We start from the raw sequence: 16,159 nt of genomic DNA on the forward strand, positions 1-16,159 counted from the left end.
AAATATTAATACATTTTTTTAAAAGCTGGAGTCTGAGTCGGGACATTTCTACCGACTCCGACTCCAACCAAAACTAACTCCGACTCCACGACTCCGACTCCGACTCCACAGCCCTGGCTATCACAGACTCTGCATTTTTTTGAATGTTTGCTAATAATTTATAATAAGAAACAATGGTGCTTAAAAAAAAAAATAACAAAAACTGCACAATGGTACATGGTAATAGAATTATACGCTACTGTAATATTAACCCAAAAGTAGAATCGTCCACAGCAAATGAGAGCATTGTCCTTCTATATTACATGTGGAGTCTCAGCCATGTTTTCTCCAGTCTGTGATATATGTATGCAAGCTTAAGGGGGGGGGGGTATTTTGCAGAATCTGGATGTAATATGCAAATACATTTTATTTTCAAAGCAGAATATATATACTTTAGCAATTTCTACAGAAATTTGGAAATTATAAAAATCAATGAGGCAGATTTGCCCTTCCTGATTTTAGAAACGCTGAGTGTTCATGACTTTAGGAGAAACAGTGATAATCTTATCAAACAAACCCCAACTTATAGACTTAACAGAAAAGAACAACGATGGTCTTTATATTTACTGGTGTTTTTGTTTTTTATTTTTCTTTTAAGGGAAAATGAATTCCACCTTTTTTAAACTAGACATTGAAGACTCACTTAAATGTAAACATTTAGAAGTGCACCAATCTTTACATAATCCAATTTCATCAAAAACGGCAGAAGTATAACTGGACCTCCCACAGCACAGCGCTCCTTCAGATTAGGAGTGGCATTACAGTCTAGATTTTTTTTTTCTTTTCCACATTTATTTGACAGAAATATGACTACTCAATTAGGGTAAGAACAATTATAATTACCATATGACCATAATATATGGAAACCAACACAAGATTCCACTTACGAACTTTGTGTATTGCCTGATGGATGTTGTGCATAGTAAACAAATGGCTTCAAGTCAGTATATTATCTGTTCCTAATAGGCTGCTATAATGCTCTTTATACAGGATCATTTGTAATTGCCTAATTAAATATAATAAAGTATAATACTGTTTTTTTTCCCCCAATAATACCAATTTTCAATTTCTGCCAAGCACTTGCTTTCTTAGTAGCACCAAACATTTGCCACATGCTGTACTGTAGATTCACTTTTTGATTAGGTCATTTCTAATCCCATGGTAGTTTAGATCCTAAAGAAATTGATACACGTGTACAGTTTATAGATGTGACCAGATGATCATGTAAATAACTTAGAGCAATGATCTGTATATTGGCCGATCACTCCTAGGAATTATTGTGCATTGCAGAGCTACAAACCTGTTAGCATTAGGAAAGTGTCCGCCATTTATATTGAAAGTGCGGCATCTGGGAAATACTGGACTTTATTTCTCTTACCACGTAGTATATAACACAGCCAACGCAGTATATAGCAGCCACGTAGTATATAACACTGCCCACGCAGTATATAGCAGCCACGTAGTATGTAACACAGCCCACGCAGTATATAGCAGCCACGTAGTATATAACACTGCCCATGCAGTATGTAGCAGCCACGTAATATATAACACTGCCCACGCAGTATATAGCAGCCACGTAGTATATAACAGCCCATGCAGTATGTAGCAGCCACGTAGTATATAATACTGCCCACGCAGTATGTAGCAGCCACGTAGTATATAACACTGCCCACGCAGTATATAGCAGCCACGTAGTATGTAACACAGCCCACGCAGTATATAGCAGCCACGTAGTATATAACACTGCCCATGCAGTATGTAGCAGCCACGTAATATATAACACTGCCCACGCAGTATATAGCAGCCACGTAGTATATAACACAGCCCATGCAGTATGTAGCAGCCACGTAGTATATAACACTGCCCACGCAGTATGTAGCAGCCACGTAGTATATAACACTGCCCACGCAGTATATAGCAGCCACGTAGTATATAACACTGCCCACGCAGTATATAGCAGCCACGTAGTATATAACACAGCCCATGCAGTATGTAGCAGCCACGTAGTATATAACACTGCCCACGCAGTATATAGCAGCCACGTAGTATATAACACTGCCCACGCAGTATATAGCAGCCACGTAGTATATAACACTGCCCACGCAGTATATAGCAGCCACGTAGTATATAACACTGCCCACGCAGTATATAGCAGCCACGTAGTATATAACACTGCCTATGTAGTATATAGCAGCCACGCGGTATCTAACAGCCCACGTACTATACAGCAGTGTGGGCACCATTTCCCTGTTAAAAAAATAATTAAAATAAAAAATAGTTATATACTCACCCCCTGGGATCCACTGAAGCTCCGGTGATACGCGCAAGGCTGCCGCCATCTTCCGTTCCCAGGATGCATTGCGAAATTACCCAGATGACTTAGCAGTCTCGCGAGACCGCTAAGTCTTCTGGGTTATTTCGCAATGCATCACCGGGAACGGAAGATGGCGGCCGGGCGGACAACAGAGGGTGAGTATAGCAGGTTTTTTTTTATTCTTAACATTACATTTTTTTTTACTATTGATGCCACATAGGCAGCATCAATAGTAAAAAGTTGGGGACACACAGGGTTAATAGCAGCGGTAACGTTACCCGCGGCATAACGCGGTCCGTTTCCGCCGGCATTAATCCTGTGTGAGCGGTGACCGGAGGGGAGTATGCGGGCGCCGGGCACTGACTGCGGGGAGTAAGGAGCGGCCATTTTCTTCCGGACTGTGCCAGTCGCTGATTGGTCGCGGCAAAACAGCCACGACCAATCAGCGACTTAGATCTCCATGACAGACAGAGGCCGCGACCAATGAATATCCGGGACAGACAGACAGACGGAAGTGACCCTTAGACAATTATATAGTAGATTGATACAGTCATGTGCAGATTACATGTGTTTTATTGTGTTTCCACTGCGGATAAACACTAAAATGTAGCATCCAAATCTATGTGGAACATCCGCAAATAAAATGCATATTTACCGCAAGAGAAATTGACATGTTGCGGATTTTAAAAAATGCACCACAAGTTAGTTTACACAGCGTAAAAGAAAAAAAACCGCCATGGACATTAGATTTAAATAAATCCCATAAACTGTGCTGGAGTTTTAGTAAGCTGTGTTTGTTTTTGCACAGCGTAAAATATACAATTGGTAAAACACACAAAATACTTATCGTTGGAAATGTATACCTTCTCCTATATGCTCACTATATGAGTCATGAAACATAAGTCAACTGTCAGAGGCAGGCTGTAAGCTTTCCTGAAGAGATGGGTTTTCAGGTTCCGTCTGAAGGATCCGAATGTGATTGATAGTTGGATGTGTTGGGGCAAAGAATTCCAGAGGATGGGGGATATTCTGGAGAAGTCTTGGAGGCGGTTGGGTGAGGAGCGGATAAGTGTGGAGTAAAGAAGGAGGTCTTGGGAGAACCGGAGATTACGTGAGGGGAGATTATTTCAGAGATCTATGGAGGAAACAGGTTATTAATGGCATTGTAGGTCAGTATTAGTAATTTGAACTGGATACGCTGAGGGAATCAGTGAAGAGATTTGCAGAGGGGGAAGTGGAGGCGTAGCGAGGAGAGAGATGAATTAGGCAGCAGATTAAAGGATGGATGGGAGAGGTGCAAGGGTGTTAGCAGGGAGGCCACAGAAAAGGTTGTTGCAGTAGTCGAGGCGGGAGATGATGTGGGCATACACAAACATTTTAGTAGATTGCCGGTTGAGGAAGGAACAGATTTTGGAGATATTTTTGAGCTGGAGGTGACAGGAGGTGGAAAGAGCTTGGATGTGCTGTTTGAAGGACAGGGCAGAGTCAAGGGTTACTCTAAGGCAGCGGACTTCCGGTACGGGGAAAAGCGTGATGTTGTTAATTGTGATAGATAGGTCAGGTAAGGAAGATCTATGAGATGGAGGAAAGATGATAAGTTCAGATTTGTCCACATTGAGTTTGAGGAAGTGAGAGGAGGAGGAAGATATGGCTGATAGACACTCTGGGATTCTGGACTGCAGAGAGGTGATGTCTGGGCCAGAGAGGTAGATCTGTTTGAGTGTCATCAGCATAAAGGTGGTACTGGAATCCATGGGACTTTTATGAGTTGTCCCAGGCCAAGTGTATACCATATCCTGCTGATTACCTCCCCTAGTTGGGTCATCTATCCAGCTGAGAGGTAATTGTCCTGAACTGTGGATAACAACCTGCAGCTTTTAGCACAACCAGAAGATTCTGTGTTTTCCCACTTCTTGGACAACTTCTCGTCGTACCCCACGCCTGTCCGCCATCAAATAATAAAGCTTATTCTTGCCTCCTGTGCTCGTGCCATTTCTGCAGTGTCGGCACTCGGTCCTGATTGGGTGCCGGCGTCACATGTCACAATAACCACCCCAGAGTGCCGGGACCGTGAGTGGCAGCATGGGAGGTGAGTACAACCTTTAATATTTTATGGAGGCCAAACATTTTGATCAAGAAGGGGTTGTCCAAGTAGTGGACAACCCCTTTATTATCATCCATAATAAGGACCCTATTATTATTTGGAATGGTATAGATATTTGGGAAGCAGTGAACCCGTTGCTCACCGAGTCAAGTCTGAGTTACTACCGTACATCCTTGGTGGGAGGAGCCCTCATATAATACTGCATTGAATGTGTCCAACCAAACTTTATTCAGTATGCACTGTATGACGTTAGCTATCTAGCAGAGCGTAAATTATTACAATTGTTACATTGTATAATTGAATTTACGAAAATGACCTCTGCATAAAAAATACAAAGAAATGTGAAAAGTTCATACTTTTTATTGACATTTTTTGTGGGTTTTTTATGGATCTCTTCATAACAGTCAGACAAAACTGAAATAGAAATTACACATATAAGAATTATATATATATATATATATCTTTCTTGTACTTTTTCCAAAATTCCTTTTGCACAAAGTTCAGTTAAACGTAAAATTCGAAACAAATTCAGAAGTATTCATAAGGAGATATCACAGACTCTGTATTTTTTTTAATGTTTGCTAATAATTTAGTCCAAACTAATAATTTATAATAAGAAACAATGGTGCTTAAAAAATAAAAAACAGTAAACAAAAACTGCACAATGGTACATGGTAATAAAATTATACGCAACTGTAATATTAACCCAAAAGGAGAATCGTCCACAGCAAATGAGAGCATTGTCCTTCTATATTACATGTGGAGTCTCAGCCATGTTTTCTCCAGTCTGTGCTATATGTATACAAGCTTGAGGGGGGTATTTATCAGAATTTGGATGTAGTATGCAAATACATTCTATTTTCAAAGCAGAATAAATATACTTTAGCAATTTCTACAGAAATTTGGAAATTATAAAAACCAATGAGGCAGATTTGCCCTTCCTGATTTTAGAAACGCTGAGTGTTCATGACTTTAGGAGAAACAATGATAATCTTATCAAACAAACCCCAACTTTATTGAATATTAAAAGACTTAACAGAAAAGAACAACAATGGTCTTTATATTTACTGGTGTTTTTGGTTTTTATTTTTCTTTTAAGGGAAAATGAACTCCACCTTTTTTTAAGCTAGACATTGAAGACTTGCTTAAATGTAAACATTTAGAAGTGCACCAATCTTTACATAATCCAAGTTCATCTAAAACGGCAGAAGTATAACTGGACCTCCCACATCACAGCGCTCCTTCAGATTAGGAGTGGCATTACAGTCTAGATTTTTTTTTGCATATTTATTTGATAGAAATATGGCTACTCAATTAGGACACCAGCAATTATAATTACCATGTGACCATTATATATGGAAACCAACACAAGATTCCACTTACGAACTTTGTGTATTGCCTGATGGATGTTGTGCATAGTAAACAAATGGCTTCAAGTCAGTATATTATCTGTTCCTAATAGGCTGCTATAATGCTCTTTATACAGGATCATTTGTAATTGTCTAATTAAATATAATAAAGTATAATACTGTTTTTCCCCCCAATAATACCAGTTTTCAATTCCTGCCAAGCGCTTGTTTTCTTAGTAGCACCAAACATTTGCCACATGCTGTACTGTAGATTCACTTTTTGATTAGGTCATTTCCAATCCCATGGTAGTTTAGATCCTAAAGAAATTGATAGACGTGTACAGTTTATAGATGTGACCAGACGATCATGTAAATAATTTAGAGCAATGATCTGTATTGGCCGATCACTCCTAGGAATTATTGTGCATTGCAGAGCTACAAACCTGTCAGCATTAGGATGGTGTCCGCCCGTTATATCGAAAGTGCGGCATCCGGGAAATACTGGACTTTATTTCTCTTGGGAGCCATTGGCTTTCAGTCATCCAGTCAAACTGATGCACTTCAAAGCCGGCTGTGAGAGACAGTGGTGGGGCATGATTACTTCTGCCTCTCGCAGTGCTGTGATCGGTGACTGTAGCTGCGCCAGCACACCTACATGACTAAGAGGCGGCTGCTACACCCTGGCACTGACTGACAGATGGCACTGCATTGAAGCACTGCTGAGCTGACAGTCAGTCAGTCAGTGCGAGGGTATAGCCACCACTGCCTATATACTGAGCGGTGACTGAAGCCACACCTCTATAACTGACAGCCAGATGCTGCCGGGAAGAATAAAGTTAATTTCCTCCCCGCTAGCTGGATTTTCAGTACTGTGCCACACGGCTTTAGAATACTGTTATCCTGTAGATTAACTATATAACTGCAGGTTAATAGTGTTTGGGGACATGACAAGTTCCCTTTATTCCCATCTCTAAGATCCTATGCCAATTTGTAGTAGGTATAATAATGAAATATTGATTCACTATGTCTCTTTCCTCGTGTGCAGGCATTGCAGGACCTTAGGTATCCATAGTTACGACCACAGATATAGTGACTTAGTTATCTAGTTGCTAGTGGTGGTAGCCATAGATACCGAAGGTCCTGCAATACCTGCTCATGAGGAAAGAAACATAGCGAATCAGAAAAACGATATTACATTTCTAATTGGAGGTAATTGCTATCATTATTATTATTACACCTAATACATATTTGGATAGGAGCTTGGAGATGGAAATACCCCTTTTAGCCTCCCTGGCCATTTTCTTAGATATTTTTCTGCTTTTGTGATAAGTTCATACAGTAAGAAAGTAATACATCTTCATGGATTACACTGACACTAAGGGATGCACATGCTGCTTAAGTTTCAAGAGCGTAAAAAAAGTCCTATCTGGATTGAGGGTTTGGTTATGCAGAACATGACTAATATTATTATTGTGTTATTGCTCTTAAAGAAAATAATTCTGATTTAAGATGTACGGTGTAATGATGCTCACTATTATCCTGCAGGACTTGTGCTCGGAAGATGTGTGGTGCGCCCGGTTCCCACAGTAGTAGTCACAATATATTCAGCCCCAACGATCCATATATTTTCTGTCTGTCTGGTTGTGTTATAAATCATGCATCAACATGAAGAAATAAAGGGTGAGGCTTAAACTTTGGGATCATTGGTGCGGGATATATCGTGGCTACGAACGATCGCCACTATTACATCTGAGATTCAGGCTCCGTGAAACCTTTTTGTACTAAAACAAGTTATTCTTAAAGGGGTTTTACTCGTCTTTTATATTGCTGGCATTTCCTTAGGGCAGGCCTCCAATATTTGATCAGTAGTGGTAATGACTTGGTGTACATCCAGAAATATGATAATTATAGAGACCCCAACACTTCATGAGGTCTGGACATTGTGTAGTGGATCCCCAACAATCAGATATTTATTACCTATTCTGTGGAGAGGTGACAAATGCCTTTCGTGAGAGAACCCCCTTAGGCCGATCATACACATTAGGTGATGTCAGTAGGACCAGCCAACCATCTAAGATCAATGGGGAGGGGGGACTCCCAAATTTGTAGGTGGTGGAAATGGATTGTGCTGTTGGATTTCAACATGCCCGATCCTTTTGTTTCTGATAAACCAATGCTAGATGGCTCAGTGTTCAAAACACAGGGAGGTTCAGCCACACCCAAAGTGCATGTGTATGGTGGACTTTGAAGGAATAGCGGCCAGTCCAACTGGACAGTCGTCTAAAGTGTATGGCCAGCATTTCTGATCTACTTCTACTGTGGTAAAGTCAACTTGTATTATTAGCATGTAATAAAATATAAAAAAACCACAATAGCGCATCATTACAGAATGTATTGTGCACTGTGTGGATTTCTTTTTTTTTTCTTATTGGTAAGTTATGTTCCTGAGTCCTTCACCCTCTTGCTGCTGGATCCGGTCAGTCATTAGTCACATCCCACCTGTTTAATAGCTACAGAGACATGATCCTGGAAAGGTCCTAGATTCTTTATCACATATAATACTCTGAGCTTTCTAAGGCTCAGGTCCCACAATAAGTATTTGGTAAGTTTTTGATGGTACAGATTTTCTGCAGCATTTTTGTACCAATTAGTTAAATTAGGTTACTTGAGTTTCTAGTGCATTTTTTCCATGTCTTTTTATTGCGTTTTTTTCAGCTGTGGTTTTTGTCTCCTTTTGGTATGTCCTGTTTGAAATAAAACTGCTTTGTTTTGGAAACTTTCTCTTACTTTGCTTTCATAAAATATTGATAAAGTCATGTGCAGATTACCTGTGTTTTATTGCGTTTCCACTGCGGATAAACACTAAAATGTGGCGTCCAAGTCTATGTGGAACATCCGAAAATAAAATGCATATTTACCGCACGAGAAATCAACATGTTGCGGATTTTACAAAATGCACCGCAAGTCAGTTTACACAGCGTGAAAGGAAAAAAAAACACCATGGACATTAGATTTCCATAAATCCCATATTCTGTGCTGAAGTTTTATTAAGCTGTGTTTTTTTGCACAGTGTAAAATATATAATTGGTAAAACACACAAAATACTCATCGTTGGAAATTTATCCCTTCTCCCATATGCTCACTATGTGAGTCCTGAAACATGAGTCAACTGTCAGAGGGAGGAGACAGGAGGGAGGCAGGAGAGCTGTAAGTGCACCGAGACCTGTCAGTCAGAGACAGGAGGGTGGCAGGAGAGCTGCAAGTGCACTGTGACCTGTCAGAGGGAGGAGACAGTAGGGCGGCAGGAGAGCTGCAAGTGCACTGTGACCTGTCAGAGGGAGGAGACAGTAGGGCGGCAGGAGAGCTGCAAGTGCACTGTGACCTGTCAGAGGGAGGAGGCAGGAGGGCGACAGGAGAGCTGTAAGTGCACTGTGACCTGTCAGAGGGAGGAGACAGTAGGGCGGAAGGAGAGCTGTAAGTGCACTGAGACCTGTCAGAGGGAGGAGGGAGGCAGGAGAGCTGCAAGTGCACTGTGACCTGTCAGTCAGAGACAGGAGGGTGGCAGGAGAGCTGCAAGTGCAGAGTGACCTGTCGGTCAGAGGCAGGCAGCAGGCAGGGAATATTTAAAGAGGCAGGAGAGCTGCAAGTGCAGTGTGACTCGTCAGTCAGAGACAGGAGAGCTGTAATTGCAGTGTGACTTGTCAGAGGGAGGAAGGAGAGCTGTAAGTGCAGTGTGACTTGTCAGAGGGAGGAGTCAGGAGGGAGGCAGGAGAGTTGTAAGTGCAGTGTGACCTGTCAGAGGGAGGAGTCAGGAGGGAGGCAGGAAAGCTGTAAGTGCAGTGTGACCTGTCAGTCAGAGGCAGGCAGCAGGCAGGTAATATGGAAAGAGGCAGGAGAACTGCAAGTGCAGTGTCACCTGTCAGTCAGAGGCAGGCAGCAAGCAGAGAATATAGAAAGAGGCAGGAGACCTGTAAGTGCAGTGTGACCTGACAGAGGGAGGAGTCAGGCAGTGGGTGGGGAATTAGGAGAGAGGCAGGAGAGCAGTAAGGTCAGGCCCCGCCCATGGCACTTACAACTCATTAGCATATAATAAAAACTATGGATTTCTCTAAAACCGCTTCCTACAAGCAAGGTAAGGATTTACTCAACATTAAAGCACCTTTTTATACATGCTATTAAAGGTACTGTATAAACTCCTAATGACCGGTTCTCTTTAAGCAGGATGCAAAGCTGTGCCTGGTTATTATTGTGAGCATGGGGATGAATAAAATAAATATTTTCATAATAAAACCAGGGTGTTGTGTTAGTTTTATTCTCCAGAACCATCTGTGCCCTTGTCCATGGGCTATGCCTGGTATTCAAGTGAATGTGTCCTAGCTATAATAGCACATATTGCCTAAGGAAAACAATTTAATGAACATTTCTGAACTAAATTGAGCAAACTCTTTTTCACCAGGGTCCTAAAGGGGCCACTTCTACCTCCACAGCAGGTGGCATTGAGCATTATGATAAGGTATTGGACTGTAAATGGCCCATATATTGTTCTTGCACAGGGGCCTCTTCCGTCAGTGTCCACCACATCTTATTCCCCAACGTACTGTTGCACAGATCCTAGCACTAAATGATGCAGAAAGAAGGGGAGAGAAAATGGAAGATTCCTGGGACACAATATTATTATCCTCTTTAGGATATTTAACTGGAGACAAGGTGATCGAGCAGGAAAAGCTTGGGATGGTGTTATGGTGTTACTGGGTTATTTTATCTTGCCAGTGATATATAGCATGTATTTAGTGACTGGTCTCTGCTGTACAACCACTTGTGATTTCTGTAGTGATTATTGTCATTAATCATAGAGACAACCCCCATTTATTATCCGTAAATATTTGGTTCCATAGAAAATGTGAATTAAATGCTGCTTACAATGTGTGCCCCAGATGGCCGCATATATGGCGGCTTCCAACATGGTAACCCGATTTATGAGTCGAGACAGCTCCACTGACCTGTACAATAATATCAAAATCCTATAAAGTTTCCTTAGTATCTTGTTTACGGGAAATTTGCAGCATTTCCACCCAGTAATTCTGCAAGGAAAGTTTCCAGCACTTTGCCATGAAGAAAACTACCTGTTTTGAAGGCAGATGAAGATATATCACATAAAGTTGCCCATAAATATTTTTAAAAAGTCAATTAATAATGTCCGGAAAGTCATCTACAACATTGTGTTTTGTGAGAGAAAATATTTTAACTTTTCACCAGAAAACCCCCTTATAACTTGATTTATGCGTGCCCCATCACTGGGACCTGAAACCAACTTTTCATCCCCTTTACAATGAAGCAGCAGTCCGCATGCTCGACCGGTGGGCCATTCATTCCCCGTAGGGCTATCGGGCACTACACTTGGCTTTTTCTATCAGCCCCATATACAATGACTGGAGCGTTGTTTGGGGCTCCTGACCCACCACACCATTTAGTACCCATGCTAAAAATGCCCCATCGAGGTTAAAAAAAAATCTCCAATCTGCCAATAGGTGATAACGTTTTTTCATTGGACAACCCATTTAAAAGATTTTTAAAAGACCAAGAGCCAGATTTATCAAATAAATTTCACCAGAATTCTGGCATAAAAAGTCACCACGTTACATAGTTGCACTAAAAATGTTGGCATTTTCAAGCCAGTTTCAGCCATCTGAGCCTGACCGGAGTAAGATTTGTGGTGCAGCGCACACCACTCGTAAGACGTTCCCAATTCACTAAAAGGCATGGGCCTCGTAATGAAATGGAAGCGTCTGTCTCCAGCTCGTCCCCTCGTCAAGACTGGAGTGAAAATCGGCGGTATTGATGAATCGGGCCCCAAGTGAAAAATCTACCTGGAGGTGATTGAACTGCATACACCAAGCAGCACTATGCATGAAGAAGAAGGTGAGTATCAAGTGGTATCATCTTTAAATTCCTTGGTATGTGATAAGGTAGAGATATGATATTATTACAGTAGATGGTTAGGACAAACTTATGGGGCCTGAAACTAACCAAAAACGAGGATTGAAAAAAAATCTTATATAAATTATTGGGACACATCTTTGTATAAATTTAGGCCTCTAGGAAAATGGAAATTTTATGATACATGTGAGTATTGGCACATTCCTAATGGAGATCTGTTTTATTGATATCATGAAAGGGATATTACTGTCTCCAAGATCCTATCCCAATATGCAGTAGGTTTAATAATATTAGCAAATAATCCCAATTAGAAATACAGTATAGTTCTTCTGATTTGCTGTGTTGCTTGCCCCTTGTGCAGGGCATTGCAGCAGCTTAGGTATCCATGGTTACAACCACCAAAAACTGTCACTATATGCATGGTAAGCGATCCAGCGAATCCGAAGAACTATACCATATTTCTAATTGAAGGTATTAGCTAACATTATTACTACATACTGTATTGGGATAGGATCCTTTAAATGGAAATATCCCTTTAAGTTACGGGTATACATGTTATTTCTTCAAAAGGCTGATAAAGATCAAAACTAAAGCAGGTTCAACGCCTGGTTATTCTTTTCTTGCCTTTGTGAATCCCAGCACCATGCTCCTTAATATTTCCTATGACAAGTTCTCTCCATTTTTGTTCACTGTACAAAAAATACTTTATAAATAAATAACTTTTTCCGCTAAAAAAAAAAATACCAAAAGAAAAAAGGAGTAGGGCTTGCTAGTAACTGTCATTGGATCCGCCCAGTCATTCATTAAAAGGCCTGAGCGCTGACCCGTAGGCTACATGTCCGCCCCAAACAATACTATTTTCACCCTAAAGTCAGACCTTTTATACACATACAAAAAATCATTTTATTATGGACACGATAACTTTTTGTTCTTTTATAATGGTAGTCACGCACTAAATCCAAACAGACCACATGTTCACATTTTATACTACGTTGTGCATAGGAATAGTATGATCAGGGAAAACCCTCTAGATTATTGGAGTTCCATTAGATCTTGGGCACTAAGGCCCCAATACACAATTTTTTTTGTCTTTTTGGCATTCTAAGCTGTTTTTGATTTACATCAAATTCTACTTTTAGTTTCTGCCATTTTTAATTATATTTTATATGTTGCCTATTTATTATTATTATTATTATTTTTGCCATTGTGAGCATGTTTTTTGTTTTCCATGTTTTATGTGTCTGCCTATTTTTTACATTATTTTTCTGTTTGCCATTGTGGGCAATGTTCTTTGTTTTTTAGATGTTTGTAGATGATTCATCAATTGCGACTTTTTAAAAGGTCACAACATTTTTGCTCCTGGAGTTTAGTGTTTGTTTTTTTTTGTATGGCTGAAAATTTTGCGCATATAGTAGAGTTGTGTGTGACATTTTAAAAGAACATGTCATTTTTTTGCTATAAAAAGATGCCAAAAATTGTAAAGATTAAAATAAAGAGTGCTTTTTCATTTTGCGCAAAATTCATATATAATATGCCTTTTTGAAGAATTTGATGAAAGAATGAATACCACGAGACCAAAAGGAAATGAAAAGTGACTTAAAACATGCTGCAAATGATGAATCAGACGCTAAAGCTAAGTCCCAACTATGAGTATTTGGTGCGTTACGGATGATGCAGATTTTCAGCACCATTTCTGTACATATTGAGTAAATTAGGTTCATGTTTTTTTTTTTTCATTGCATCTTTGAGTGCATTTTTTAATGCGTTTTTATTGAGGTTTTTTACTGGTTTTTTGACTCTTGTTGGTGTGTCATGTTTTAAATATAACTGCTTTGTTTTTGATATTTTCTAGTATTTGGCTTTGAAAAAACTAGATTGACAATCATGTGCGGATTAAATCCGGTTTTAGTGCAGCAGAAACGCACTAAAAACACATGCGTACTTTACTTGCAGATTTTATACATCAAATGTAAGTCTTAAGGCAGGGGTCACACTTGCAAGTGCAAGCCGCACGCTCCGGTCCCGAGTGCTGGCGGCAGTGCCGGGTATTGATGCGAGAGACTCGTGCGAGTTTGTCGCATTGCACTCGCAAGTGTGACCCCGGCCTCAGGGAAAAATCTGCACAGAAAATTCAGTGTACCTGCAAGAGACACTGTCACGTTGTAGATTTCAAACACGCACCGTGGGTCAGTTTACACTGAGTAAAAAAAAACCAGTGGGCCTGAGATTTCGACAATCTCGTACATTTTGCTGGAACTGTAAGACGCTGCGTTTTTTGAACAGAGAAACTACGCAGTGTAAAAAAAATCAAAAACTCATCATGGGAACATACCCCTAAAGTTTGCTGAGTTACATCCTCCCTCCCCAAGTAACCACACATATTATGTAAAGAACATCCTCCAAATTCGCTAGTCAGCTTCCAAATCCAATGTCCGTAACCATATTCTTAGTCGGCAGCCTCTTCTCTCAGTATGTAAGTATTTACCAGGAAGAAAATTAGCATTTGTACTCCACCGAGAAATCATGTCTTCCACCTGCCGCGACAAAGTGACCATGACAGACCCTAAATCTAGCAATATATTCTAGGCCACCTGCCGCGACAAAGTGACCATGACAGACCCTAAATCTGGCAATATATTCTAGGCCACCTGCCGCGACAAAGTGACCATGACGGACCCTAAATCTGGCAATATATTCTAGGCCACCTGCTGCAACAAAGTGACCTTGGCGGACCCTAAAGCTGGCAATATATTCTAGGCAGATTCTCATAAATCTTGTTGGGCTCCAACATTACCTGAGCCCATGTGTTTAATCCGATTTAATAGCACTGCAGTAGAGGCACATAATACTATAGTGTGCAAAATATGAGTGCATCAAAAAGAAAAAGTGCAAACCGATATTGGCCATATTGGTCCAGAGAAGACATCATCTTGTGCAGGTTGTGACAGCCATCATTCAGCTAAGATAAAAATGTATGCTCATAGTCTATTCTTATGAAATATTAATACAGCCATATACACAAGCCATCTGACTACCTGAATACAATATTTATAGAGATCTGTGATGCCATTGGCACGGCCAGATTTGTAGCTGGGTTCCTTATCTCCTAGCCCTGTTAAAGTCGTCTTCTCCATGATCTGCCACAGACCTTCCATTACTCCAGTCTCTCGAAATGTACAAATAAAGGTCATTTGTATGATCACATCTGACCAAAATAACAATTATAGTAATCTTTCCGGAGTAAGCCCCCCAGATACGTAAAAGTTATCACTGTAGAAGTCTATTGCAACAACCATATAGCGGTACACAGAGAGAAGGTAAGGACATCTAAGGGGAATCGAACTATTCAGGACGAGGGATCTACTTGATGATTTGTGGACAGTCGCTCCAAGCTTTTGATTTTCTCTTGGCTAATGCCAGCCATGCTGGTTCTGAGGAGGCAGGAGTGGCATCTGGAGTGGAAAACCTCTTTGGAAGATCCTTCGCATGTGGTACGGGTACAGTCTCTGTGATTTCCACTGTGGGAGAAACAAATATACGTAATGTTATTTACAATAAATCACATGTACAATGTATCGACTTAGCTTATTGTGATACATTGTATCTATTTTTATTATTATTTTTCTGGAGTGTTGTATATAGGAATATTAAGGCAAAACTAAGCTGTCCACCCAATAGTTCTCCTATAAGGCTACTTTCACACTAGCGTTTTTTTCAATACGTCGCAATGCGTCGTTTATGGGAAAAAAACACATCCTGCAAAGTTGTCTGCAGGATGCGTTTTTGCCCCATAGACTAACATTAGCGACGCATTGCGACGCATTGACACACGTCGCAACCGTTGTTCGACAGTTGCGCCGTGTTGTAGCGGACCGCTGGGAGCAAAAAACGTTACATGTAACATTTTTTTGCTGCCGACGGTCCGCCATTTCCGACCGCGCATGCGTGGCCGGAACTCCGCCCCGCCTCCCCGCACCTCACAATGGGGCAGCGGATGCGCTGGATAAATGCATCCGCTGCCCCGTTGTGCGGCGCATTCACTGCTAGCGTCGGTACGTCGGCCCGACGCACTGCAACGGGCCGAGTCCGACGCTAGTGTGAAAGTAGCCTAATTCATCCAAAAGTCCTTGTGCCATGGTTAATATGTCTTACTGATTATAAATCATTCTTACAGTAGCCATATAACATGGTAATGTCATTTTTGAGACCCGTGGAAGCGCTCGGTATTAGCGCGAAACGACCGTCGTCGTCTTGCCTGTCGCACTCCCTCTCTCACTCCCTCCCTTGAACCGCGAAGATGTTTTGCTATATGCTCCAATAAAGGACGTTTGAATTGCCACTGATTGGTGAGTGCTATTGCGTTTTTTCTACTTTTTTATTTATACTTTTGCTTGTGTAAGCCTGTAATAGTGACTT

At 40.9% G+C, this 16,159-nt stretch overlaps 1 protein-coding gene across 2 annotated transcripts in view; it reads right to left on the reverse strand.

The window, feature by feature from the left end:
• Nucleotides 1-4,797: 4,797 nt before the first annotated feature.
• CRACD (capping protein inhibiting regulator of actin dynamics) overlaps nucleotides 4,798-16,159 on the reverse strand; it is a 263,735-nt gene continuing 252,373 nt past the window's right edge. For both annotated transcript variants that reach the window (XM_069744446.1, XM_069744447.1), the window contains one exon: nucleotides 4,798-15,261. In XM_069744446.1, coding sequence (XP_069600547.1) covers nucleotides 15,104-15,261 — 158 coding nt within the window. In that variant the 3' untranslated portion in view covers nucleotides 4,798-15,103. The remainder of the gene's footprint in view (nucleotides 15,262-16,159) is intronic.

This window comes from Ranitomeya imitator, chromosome 1 (genome assembly GCF_032444005.1).
Source record: "Ranitomeya imitator isolate aRanImi1 chromosome 1, aRanImi1.pri, whole genome shotgun sequence".
NCBI lineage: Eukaryota > Metazoa > Chordata > Amphibia > Anura > Dendrobatidae > Ranitomeya > Ranitomeya imitator.